This window comes from Juglans microcarpa x Juglans regia, chromosome 6S, assembly GCF_004785595.1.
Source record: "Juglans microcarpa x Juglans regia isolate MS1-56 chromosome 6S, Jm3101_v1.0, whole genome shotgun sequence".
NCBI lineage: Eukaryota > Viridiplantae > Streptophyta > Magnoliopsida > Fagales > Juglandaceae > Juglans > Juglans microcarpa x Juglans regia.
In genome coordinates, this window is record NC_054605.1 from 15,329,213 (window position 1) to 15,341,458 (window position 12,246).

Here is a 12,246-nt window from a genome sequence, read left to right on the forward strand (position 1 = left end):
TCGACGTGAACAAGAACCAGCCACCACCGGCGACGTATGTTAAGAAGGAGAAGCAGCCGCAGCTACAGCAGCCGAGGTCACCGCGGTTCGCACAGAACTTGGATGAGTTGAACTGCTTTGAGACTCTCATCTCGTCTGTAGAGTCTTTTTGCTGCATAGAGAGAGCGGCGCTAGGGTTTGTGCTGTAGAGAGAGAGAGAGAGAGAGAGAGAGAGAAGGGCTAGGGTTTGTGCTGAATAGAAAGAAGAGAGGGGGGCTGCGGTTTCATCGGTTTCATGCGCTTAAAAGCGGGTTGGACATCATCCAACCCGCATCCAATTTTAATCCGATTTTATGCGGGTTGATCGGATCGGTTTTATCTAGTGGGTCGGGATTTTTGTGTTTTTGCACAGGCCTAATATTAATGGGCTAGATTTTATTTTGAAAGCTCAAAGGATCAAAAACCCGTGCGGATGGCTGAAAGTTAGGGGTGTCAAATCGTGTTAACGAGTCGTGTTCGTGTCATGTCAAGGTATGTACATTACACTTAATGGGTCAACACGAACACGACCTGTTAAGGATTTTGTGTCAAAATTCTAAACCCGAACACGACACGACCCGACCCGTTTGACCTGATTGATTTTATATAAATATTTAAATATAAATAATATCTATAAAAAATAAAAAAATAACTACAAGTCTAAAATTACAATCCAAACAAATATGATCCACACAATTTGTAATAATATTCATTATTAAAATAACATCCCAAATATAATAAACAAAACATACATTGTAAATATATTAATGTTACAATCTCAAATATAATAAAAAATTAAAAACATAGATCTAAACAAATTTAGAACTTGAATAAGGACGTGGAGCGTTCTCCTTGCCCTTTAGGTCTAAGGGTATAAAGGTAAATTTAATTTTCTTAATGGGTCATAATGGGTTGACCTGTTAGTGACCCGTTAAGCAATCGTGTCTTAGCGGGTCAACCCATTTTGACCCAAACCTGTTAAAGCTAAACCCTAACCCGCTTTTATCGTGTCGTGTTCGTATTGGGTTAATAGGTCATGCCACATATTGCCACCTACCAAAGGCTTAAGTCCATACCATCACCCTAAACCCAACCCAAGAAGAACCCAAGAGAAAACCCGTGCAGGTTTGAGGGATGAGATGATAATTTTTTATTTTAGATGAAAGTTTAAAATATTATGTTTTAATATTATTATTGTTTTGGGATTTGAAAATGTTGAATTATTTATTATATATTGTATGAGGATTTGAAAAAGGTGTAATGATGAGATGAGATGAGAATTTTGTGTTTTGTCTCAGCCCCCAAACCCGCCCGCACGTTTCTTCCTCCTTTTGTCTAGGGTTTCAGCTTTCTATAAATAAATTTATATACACACACTTAATGCAAAAACCCACTCACTGCAGACCTCATGCATGGATGGCAGCACGTTTCTTCCTTTTATCAACACACCCCGACGGTTTCTTCTCCCTATCCTTTCTATCTTTCTTCTCCCTGTATTTCTCTCCTTCCCATCGCTTTTCACCTATGTTCTTATTTTCTTCTTACCTGACAGATGACTCTATTTTTCTGTGAGTTTCCAGCAAGCAAGCTGCAACTCCTCTCCTTCCTCAGGTTCCCTAGGATTGCCACACTGCAGCCACCACCACCTTTCGTTGGAAGCCAAAACCACATAAACCACCCCTCACGGCCATCACGTCCCCACGCGAAGGTTTGTCCAACCCCATGTCTCAGCCAAAGTCCACGTCCAGGAAGAAACCGTAGCCACATTAACCACCTGTAGCCTCCTCTCCTCAACCTCTGTTGCATGAAGCAACAGCCACCTAAGGAGGGCAAGTTGCTGCATTGCAAGACCCCCTTCACGTCGAAGTCGCAGCGAGCTGCTACTATTGGAAACATTACACCCAACGTAGACCCATGCCTATAGCCACAGGAAGCACCTCTCACAGCAGCACCACCCTCGTTGGAATAGATCAACCGTGAGCCAAAGCCCTGTTGTACACCATTGTCATCGCACCACCCTCTGTAAACCATCATAGAAGCCTATGTTTCACCACACCGAAACAAAGCAACTTCATTTCTCCTAGCTCTCAACCCCCTTAGTTGCCAACAGCCACGGTACGGTGAAGTCCAGGAACGTCTCATCTCTCTCTCCATTTCAGAACAGCACCGCCACCCATAAGGGAAGTCGCTGTGAACTTGATTATGTCCGGCCACCAGGTCTGCAGTTGCACAGCTCCGTTGCATAGTTCCTTTTCCTCTCGGTGAGTATGTTGCGCGATCCTCCTTCCTCTAGTGAAGGTTGTCTATGTTCTTCTTTCATACCTTCTGTTTTAGGCCCCGTTTGGATGTTGAGCTAGTTAAGATGAATTGAGTTCTTTATGAATAGTAATGAGTTAAGATGGTGGAGTGAGTTTTGTGGGACCCACCTAAGATGAGGTTAGATGTATTTATGAGAAGTTGAAAAAGGTTGTGGGTCTTGCATGTAAAGAGGTGTTAAGTTGAAAAAGATTGTGGGTTCCATGTGTAAAGAGGTTTTAATTTAAGTAGACTTTAGTGATTTGAAAGTTGAATGTTTGGATGTTAAACTTAACTTAAAACTAGACTGAGCTGAGTTGATCTCAGTTCAATCCAAGTTCCAAACGGGACCTTAGTCTTCCGAAATAAGCAAAGAATACCCCACATTTTTTAAGCCTCATGACCTTATTACCCTTCTTGTTTGTCACGTGTTCCCTAACATTTGATGTTAAAAATGTTCTCTTGGCCTTAGGCTGTTGTAGCTTGGGTTTTGTTGGTTGATTTATTTCATTTTCAACTTGAGTTTTTGGGCTCAGTTACGTCACATTAACTAGACTCATTGTTTCTACATAACTCTATTTTTCAAGAAATTAATTAAGAGTTTTTTTAAATATATTAGTATGTTTTAAATTAAGATTTCAATATGGTACTAATTTACAAGATTGTATTAATATTAAGTATAGTTAAGTCATTGTTTATGAACTAAATGTTTACACCATTATTTTATATAGATTGGAAATAGGTTATAAACTTATAATATTAGTACTTTCTAGTTGAGGTGTTGATATTACTAGTGTTCAAAATCAAGGCTTAGACATTACATGGCAAGAGTCAGGTAAGCGGAGTTTCTATGCTAAAATTTGTATTAAAAAAATATGGACTGAGGTTGATTTATGAAAAATATGCAAGTTATGTTTTGACAAAAAAAACTTGAAAACAACCTCAGTTATGTGTTTATGCATTACTCATGAAATTTGTATAAAAGATAAAGTATTTTTCGTCATGACTGGTGTAGACATGAGCAAAGTTTTGGCATTCTGTTTCTGAATTGTGTAAAAAGAGAAAATATGAAATCTGAAAATTTTGGTATGATTACGAAAAGGTGATCTGAATTTTTTTTTATTATGTGAGGATGCTCTGAATCTGTTTTGATTATGTGAAGATGATATGAATCTGTTCAGTACTCTATTTTGATATGATGTGGCATCTAAAAAACCTTTTGCATGACTTTTTGATTCTGTATCTGATTTTGTTTATGATCTGTTTTGTTAAGGTCCCATCACAGGTATAATAGTAGTATACGGCCCTGCCATAAGTATAATAGTGGTATATGGCCCTACCACAGGTATAATGGTGGTATACAACCCTATCATGGGGGTTAAACATGTCATCTATTTTGATATGATGCTCTGATATGATGCTCAATTATGCTATGCCAAAGAATTTTTGAATAAGAATGTTTCTGATAGTTTCGCTTTGATATTTTGATAACATGTTTTCATTCTGCATTCTGAAAGTAAATGTTCCGATTCTGCATTTTGAAAGTAAATGTTTTTTTTTTTGTATTTTGAACTTTGTAAATGCTTATGTTTACATACTAGTATATGTTTTCTGCCTACTGAGTTGTTGATAACTCACCCCTTATCTTCGCAATATTTTTTAGATAATTTGAATATTTCAGCTGATGATCAAGATTATGGAGCATGGGTGACATGATTTAAGCATAGTGGATTAAGCATAGAAGGTTTCTATGAATATTGACGAATTTTATTAAGTAATTTTGTCGTGTTCTGATGATTTGGTATTTTGGAAGGTTGATTATATTGAGGTAGTTGGTTTGAAACAATAATTTTTCTATGGCATTGAGAATTTGGAGTCTATAAATATATTGTTGGAATGTGAATTTAAGTGACAGAAAGTAGCTCTCCGACTCTTCCGGGACCGAGGCATTACAATTAACATCAAAAGTTGCTGAGAAATCATCTTTTTTAACAAGAGAAAATGAAAGAATATAAGTGAGAAACCAATCAAGACAAATGAGCCCCTTATAACTTTTTTTTTTCCTTTTTGGATAGATAGATAATCGAAGATTTTATTTAAAACTCAAAAGGCATAGCCTATGTAATAGAGAAAAAGAAAATAATTTGTACAGTGTAAGTCACATGCAATTTTTTAAAAAAAATGGACAAATTTAATAACCACATGAAAATTTTCATTTTTTTTAATAATGCACTTACTTTTTTTTTTTTCAAAGTGGGCCCGGAAGTTGTAATCCTATAACTGTATCTAGTAGAAAAAGTTGGAAAAAAAAAGTCCAGCAGCTGGAATTTTATGCAAGTAATCGAAGGTTAAAATCCTGGAACGTAGACTATTTTAGAATTTCAATTTGCAAAATTTATTCTCCATCCAAGCAAGTGTACATGCCCAAACCAATTCACCCAGAAAAAAGCTTCACAAAGAAAAGTCAAAATATGTAAGTAAAGCAGTAAAAGGCAAACCCTCTTTTGTAATGCTGTTACAAGTATTATTTATCAGTCCCCTCAATTCACTCAAACTAAACAAGCTATGAACTTGCACCGTAAACACGGATTCTTTGTTCAATTGGAACCCTGCAGCAGGGACAAGTAGCATTACCCTTTTTATCATAACCCTCACTGCAGTTAGCACATAGAACTTGGTGAGCACACGGCAAGAAAACAACAGAAACTTCACCTTTCACGCAAATCATGCATTTCCTATCACAGTTGGCTTCTTTATCTGAGGAATCTTCCCGACCATAGATGTCATGAAGCAGCTTAGCCATCGTTTCTCCTCTTGGTTTTGCTCCCTCATTGTATGCCGTGGATATCATATTCAATGGGTAATGCGATTCCGTAGTCTGAGCAGATGCTTTAAGACGTGAAAGTTCTTGCTCAAGTCTTTGAAGATCATCCTTGTGCCGCTGGAAGTCTATCTCTATCTTTAGGCGCAAAGCCTCGAGCTTTCGTTTGTTACTGGCCTCAGCAGCTTCCTTGCTGTGACGTTCCTCCTCCACTTGAGCCAAGGCTAGCTCTTTGACCTTCAGCTCCTGCCTCCACTTTAACTGTAATAGGAGAATTTTAGGCACATAGTTTAATTGAGATATACCAAAAAAAATCATGTAAACTTGCAAACTATATAACCGAATATATAAGAAAAGCGCCTAACTGAGACAGTAGAACATGCACATGAAAAATAACAGTCATGTAAACCAACACAAAGAAATATCGTCCCATGCAAACTGTGTGTGAGAAAGCAGGTAGATTAATATTCTTAGCACACCTCAACCCGAGTGTATTAAGTTATTTATAAAAGATAAAAAGAATATCATCCCATGCAAATTGTGTGTGTGTGCATTTATGTGTGTATGAAACAGATAAATTAATATTCTTAACACACCTCAACTTCTTTCTGAGCCAGTGTGATCCGAACCAGAAGTTGTTGCAATTCCTTAATCTTCTGTTTCTCGTCAGCAATCTCCTCCTGCAACTTAGTTTTTTGTTTTTCCCATGCCAAAAGCTTCTTCATGAACTTCCTCTCCCTCTTTTCAACCTCCAAACATGTTGTGACAGACTCTGATGCATTTAATTTAGAAGCCTCCTTCTCTGCTCTAATTTCAGCATTCTCAGTCTCTAGTCGTCTCACAGCCGCATTTGCCCTGTCCACTTGACCACTGGCTTTTCGCAATGCATTCTCCATCTCTGAGAGTCTCCTCATGGTTGTGTCCTCGAGAGTCTGTTTCCCTTTCTTCAGCCTTTGAGTCTCCTCCCTTTCCATTCTCAACATCTTAAGCTCAGTCAGATCATGACAAAGCTTTCTTGCAGCTTGCATTGCCTTCTGATGCGCCCACTCCTTCCGGTCCATCACTTGTTGCTTGAGATCCTTAACCTGACGAAGTAGATTTACAATCATCTCATCCTTTTGATCTTCTGCCACAGAATCCCAGCTCTCATCAAGTTTCAAATCGCGAAATTTACTCAAAACCGAGCTCACAACCTCTTGGTTCTTCAAACCCAAAGATTCCTCACTCTGATCAGCTTCCCCCAACACAACATGAGCATCCCCGTGGAATGAAGCACTTGGGCAAGCTTGGGACAGTGGCTGCAGCTGTTTTGAGTTGGCTCGGAAACCAGCAGCAAACATTGCAACATTCCTTTTTAACAATGACTTCATTGAAGGAGAAAGAGTAAACTTCTTTGGGCATTCAATATCTCTCTGCAAAGTCACTTCTGTTCCACATGAGGAAAACCCAACAACCGGAAACTCCGACCTTCCCCCATTCCCAAAACCCCACCCACCATGAAACCTACAAAGTGCCGGGGCCACAACACCACGATCACTAACACTCTCTACACTACTAGACACAGCAGGACTATTACCAAGACCCTTACTTCCCATATTCGAAGGGAGCACCGGGATTTCAATACTACTTGCTCGACCCACATGAAGTTCACTCATAAGCAAGCACCACATTGCATCACCCTTGCTTAAATTTGGTCTAACCTGTTGTAACAAACACACCATACCTGCGAGCGAGTACTCCTCCAACTGCTTCAAATCCGTGAATAAGGGCTCAGAATTATCGGAAACCCCATTACCACTAGCATTCTCACCACCACCACCACCACCACCATTACCACGATCACCGCCACCACTACCAGTCAAATAAGCCAATGAGTTATGCATAATGTTTGTCAACACATCCATGCCTCCATACCAATGCCCGTTTCGCAATATCGCCTTTAGGGCGACATCCTCGTCATACCCCAATGCAACAAGCTTAGATATAGCTTCATTGTACAAGAATTCCAAGTTTTTCAACAGAAAATCTTCTATCTGTTCCTCGGTGCAGTAACCCCACCCGTTATCGTCGGAATCAGGGTCATCAGAATCAGGGTTTTGGATCGACTCCTTGAGACCCAGATGATCCAGGCGGTATTTCCCGGATTTGAGACCCGAATCAAATACGGATTTGGAGATTGATTCTCTGTCCAAGTGAGCACATGGACCGAATTCGGGTTTCACCGATCGGAGCCTCCGATTCGCTCGGATGTGCTTCTCTCTTAGAGTGCAACCCATGTGCGTGTACTGTGTGTATATATATAACCAGAGAAATGAATAAAGAAGCGTGATAGAATTACAAAAAGAAAAAGGGTATTAATTTGTATGAAAAAAAGAACGAGATTTTGATGGGATATGAGAGGGAGAGAGGCTCACACTGCGTTTTTGCCGAGGATCGGAGTTTTGATTCTGCACGAAAGCAGCAGCACGAGACAGAGACTGTAAAGAAGGTGATGACAAGGGACGGCCATGCAATTGCAGGGGCAATTTGATATGGGGTTAGGTGTTAGGTGCCAAAACATGGATCATGGATTCATGATCAGAGCAGAGGTGCCGCTGTTTGTGATGCGGACCATGAAAGGCAATTTAGGAAATAGCTTGGGGTTGGGCCCTTCCAAGTTTGAACGTAAAAGTCTTGTTTGATATTTCTGTCCTCTTTGAACATTAATTTAAGCCCAACTTCAAGTTTCCACTAAATACATGCCCAAAAATTAAGGAAAAAACAAAAAGAATTCCACGTTTTAATATAAAAAACTTACATAAAATTTTAACAAAAAATTTTATCTCCAGTCATTTTTTAATACTCATTTATACACTTTACTAATGTGATTATCTACGTCATTTTTTTTAATATAAAATAATTATTTTAACCAATCACATCAGTTGAATGCGTAAAAAATACGCAAAATTGACTGTACGTAACATAATTCAAATCTTAATTTGTATCATATAGATGTATGAAGCTTAAGCCATAATAAATGAGATTCTTAAATATTAGTTGAAAAGATTAAAAGAAAATGTTGTAAAAGTTAAAACTAAGAATCTTAATTGTATAAAAATGAGACTACAACAAAATAAACATCATTTACATATAACTTGGTCGGCATATATTTTAATGAACATTCTATCATGAACAATGTTATTCTTTATCATGAATTTTATCATTCTCTGTCATATTGATTGATGCGGTACCAATAACTCTTTTATACCCATACTTCAAAAGGCAAAAAACAACCAACCAACCAACCTACACATTCTTTACCGGTTCACATATAATCAATCTGCTCTTGGGTTAACTGCTGCTCTTAAGTTTCATGTAAAAAAAAGAAGTAGGAATCTTATTTGTCAATAGTCATGGCTATTAGAACAGCAAATAAGAGAGATTACGTTTAAGTAGTGAGGTATTCTGTGAATAATAATAATAATAGAATATTGAATAGTAATGAAAAGTAAATAAAAAATAATAATAAAATAATAAATAGTAATAAGATATTCTCAATATAATAATAAAATAATACCTGAAAATACTTCATTACCCAAACTAGGTGGCACAACCCACGTTTGAATCTGTGGCTACTGGGTGTACACGATATATCTATACCTACTGAATCAATTGACGGGTTGTTTAAAATCTGAAAGTTTGTAGTACTGAAGGAAACGTCTCCAATTCTCTCCTTTCTTTGTCGAAGTACGTAGTTGTTCATTCTACAATCTCTCTCTCCCCCCACCCTTTTTTCTCCTCTAGCTTCTTTCCTTATTGATAGGAAGAGATTGAAATGTGGCTGAGGATGAATGACTGAAATATTATCGTGGCAATGTATCTAACTATCAATTGACTACACCACTTTTTGTCATTAATTAAAATAATACTACTTTTTTCCATTGTTTGGTCGTTCGGTTTGACATATAGATGTTTGACAATCTCGTCGATATGTCAAGTTCTCACCTTTCATTTCTTATAAATCTCATTGATGTTTGCCTTCAATTTCTTATCAATTGAAGTGTCCTGGCAGACCCGGGTCTTTTGTAATTCCAACATTTGTACTACTTACTCTTTTTAGTTTTTTTTTATTTTTATTTTTTGCTCCATCCAGGAATAAGAATGGGAAGATTAGAGCGTTCTGCATGTCTCTGGCAGTGAACTACAAAGAGCTTGGAAGAGAGAGAGAGCAATTCTGTCAGATTTTATTATGCCAGTTCCGCTTGCTCCATATCCGACACCTCCAGCGCCATATACACCACCTGCAAATGGTATCTGACGCAGTTCTATTCAAGATTACGCTTTTAAAACTGTAGATTCTCTTATCTTTTCGGTAAGATCAGGATTAGTCAAGAAATCTAGGCATCTTTCCAGTACCTTGTAATGACTAGCAAAAGATCTTCCCAAGGCAGTTATTATTGGCTCATCATCCAAGCAAGTAGATATATATTACTTCTATCAGTGATTAAGTCTGAGATTATATCTATGTTCATCATCAGGTGCACAGAGCCATCTTGTGTGCTCTGGATGTCAAAACCTTTTACTTTACCCTGTTGGAGCAATGTCTGTTTGCTGTGCTGTTTGCCACGCAGTCACAGCTGTGCCACCTCCAGGTATGCTGTGTCGTTTTTTTTTCGTCTTCTTAATTTCTTCTTTGTTTTTATAACCCTGATACCATATCGATCGAAACTTATAAGTTTTGATTCTCTTCAATCTCTATCGCACTAAGTAGACAAGTCCAAAGAAACAGTCACTTTCTGTTTGTATTACTCTTTCACAGGCACAGAAATGGCCCAGTTGGTTTGTGGCGGCTGTCACACCTTGCTCATGTTCATCCGTGGAGCAACAAGCGTCCAATGCTCTTGCTGTCACACAGTCAATCTAGCCATGGAAGGTAACTGTTTTTACTGCGGAAATTGATTTACGAAATTCCTCCTTACTTTTCCTTGGCCTCCTGATCCCCATATAATCTCTTAAAACTCGAAAATAAGTTCTCTAATCTCTAGTATTTGTTAAGAAGGAAAACCTTACCAACTGAGCAAGCAAGAAATCATGCATACTGTCTGTAACAGCAAACCAGGTGGCGCACGTCAATTGTTGCAACTGCAGGATGCTATTGATGTACCAATATGGAGCCCGAACCGTGAAATGTGCAGTCTGCAATTTTGTGACATCAGTTGGGGTCAGTTGATATTTCTTTCAAACTTGATCGGTATACTTTGATAGAACTAAAGAGTTTCCTCCTAATGTATGTGACTCAAAGTTAAGACGACAGGACTTCTAATCAGAAAATTGGAGTTTAGCTGCTGTTTAAGGTGGATAACTTTGTTTGAGTTCATAAATAAATACAGCTTCAAAGCCTGCATGATATGGAGGGAAAGCAAATCACGCCAGGAAAAGAATAACAATGTTAGATCAAAGGACTTTCCATCACCCCCTTTTTTATCCAAAACTCTAATACACAAAATCCGCCTTGAACCGCCCACCAGTTCAAATGTGCTCATAAGCAGCATTGTGGTTATCCTTGAATATCTAAACCACTTCTTTTACCCCCATAACTATGAGAGATATTTTTAAGATATAAAATAAATAATTGAATCTACTATTTTCACTAACTTAACATTTTGGAATAAGGAGTGATTTCATATGGTATCAAAGTAGATGTCCTTAGTTCGAACTGTCTTGACTCTACATTCTATCCTATTTAATTAAATATTTCATGTGTTGGACCATCTATTGATGGAGAGTTTGGCCCACACGTGAGTGAGAGTGTTAAGATATAAAATAAATAATTGAATCTACTCTTTCCATCAGCTTAAACTTTTGGGACAAGTGGTGATTTCACAGATATCATGTGTAAAATATCATGAGAACTATTTAGTTCTAAAACTTCCCCAAATTCTGTGTTCTTATCATGTTAATTGTGATGTCAATGGATGATGATGCAGGCCTCAGCAAGCACGAGTGCTGAACAGAAGTTGAACAATTAAAACTTCTACACATGAACTAAGTTGTTGTTACAGATTCTACAAACTGGTTTTTCATATCATGAAACTGCCCATCAGTGCATCTTTCAGCAAGCCGAGGGTTTTTCTTTTCGTCACTTGTACAGAGTTATTTTAGCATTAATGTGTGATGCTTTTGATGATGAATAGAGTTGGAGTTTGGAAGTATGAAAACTATTCTGTCAGAAGACTTTTGAGTGCATGCTTTTGGAACTGTTCAGATAAGAAGAAGTTCATTTTCCTTTACTTTGACAAGTGTGTATTTATGAATGACATTAAGCACACGAGAATCCTTTGCATGAGATAAGTTCTGCTTTTGATGTTTGAATTCGTCCGAGTGCATGAAACAATGTCTTGGCAGCAACCAATGGAAAATTATGTTTGGTACCAAAGAGATATTTCAGAGACGATATATGTTTATGACCATGACTTTCATGAATAACCTCAGTACAAGGATTAATCCTACGAAATAAAGACAACATAGCATTTAATTCATGAGCACATAAAATTTCACAACAAAGAGGCCAACCGGTACCTCGTTACTTTATTGAGAACAGCTAAGCAATATTTGAAGGGTAATGACACCTTGTTTTATTACTTAAACTTTTTTTTTTTTCCTTTTGTTATTTTAATCTGGATTAAAAATTTCAGAACATGACATTCTTGTATAGCTTAGAAGAAAATATATTCAATCAACCAACGTAATTATATAAATTAATTTAAAATAAATTCAATTTTATAAAAAAATTGACTCAGAGAGTAAAAAAAAGTCAAGTTTTATAAAATTGAATTTTTTTAATTAAATTATATGATTACATTGATTGATTGAATTTATTTTCCTTTAGATTATGCAAGAATGTCATGTTCTGAGATTTTTAATCCAAATTCAAAGAGCAAAAGGAAGAAAATAACGGTTGGATAGTAAAATAGTAGTAAAGAAAGTTCTCGTTTATTTTCGCAAATAAGATGAGTTGAGATAAAAGTTTAAAGTTGAATAAAATATTGTTAGAATATATTTTTTTAATATTATTTTTGTTTTAAATTGTTTATTTTATTTTATGTTGAAAAAATTATAATGATGAGATCAAT

At 37.1% G+C, this 12,246-nt stretch overlaps 2 protein-coding genes across 6 annotated transcripts; one reads left to right on the top strand and one right to left on the bottom strand.

Annotated features, from left to right (window-relative positions):
• Window positions 1-4,689: 4,689 nt before the first annotated feature.
• Window positions 4,690-7,759, bottom strand: LOC121237073 (MND1-interacting protein 1-like). 3 transcript variants are annotated; one of them, XM_041133641.1, is made up of 3 exons: window positions 7,549-7,759; window positions 5,731-7,419; window positions 4,690-5,395 (listed from the first exon to the last, which is right to left on the bottom strand). In XM_041133641.1, exons 2-3 carry the CDS (start codon window positions 7,408-7,410, stop codon window positions 4,877-4,879), a joined length of 2,199 nt encoding a protein of 732 aa, XP_040989575.1. In that variant the 5' UTR covers window positions 7,411-7,419; window positions 7,549-7,759; the 3' UTR covers window positions 4,690-4,876. The 3 variants fall into 3 exon arrangements, with proteins under 3 accessions (XP_040989575.1, XP_040989576.1, XP_040989574.1); XM_041133642.1 differs by having other exon boundaries at window positions 5,731-7,442; XM_041133640.1 differs by having other exon boundaries at window positions 5,731-7,759.
• Window positions 7,760-8,729: 970 nt separating this feature from the next.
• Window positions 8,730-11,403, top strand: LOC121237074 (protein LOL1-like). 3 transcript variants are annotated; one of them, XM_041133644.1, is made up of 6 exons: window positions 8,730-8,860; window positions 9,267-9,423; window positions 9,652-9,765; window positions 9,933-10,046; window positions 10,225-10,334; window positions 11,101-11,403. In XM_041133644.1, the coding sequence occupies exons 2-6, from the start codon at window positions 9,363-9,365 to the stop codon at window positions 11,140-11,142; spliced, it is 441 nt and encodes a 146-aa protein (XP_040989578.1). In that variant the 5' UTR covers window positions 8,730-8,860; window positions 9,267-9,362; the 3' UTR covers window positions 11,143-11,403. The 3 variants fall into 3 exon arrangements, with proteins under 3 accessions (XP_040989578.1, XP_040989577.1, XP_040989579.1); XM_041133643.1 differs by lacking the exon at window positions 8,730-8,860 and adding an exon at window positions 9,051-9,198 and having other exon boundaries at window positions 9,234-9,423; XM_041133645.1 differs by lacking the exon at window positions 8,730-8,860 and having other exon boundaries at window positions 9,230-9,423.
• The last annotated feature ends 843 nt before the right edge of the window (window positions 11,404-12,246 follow it).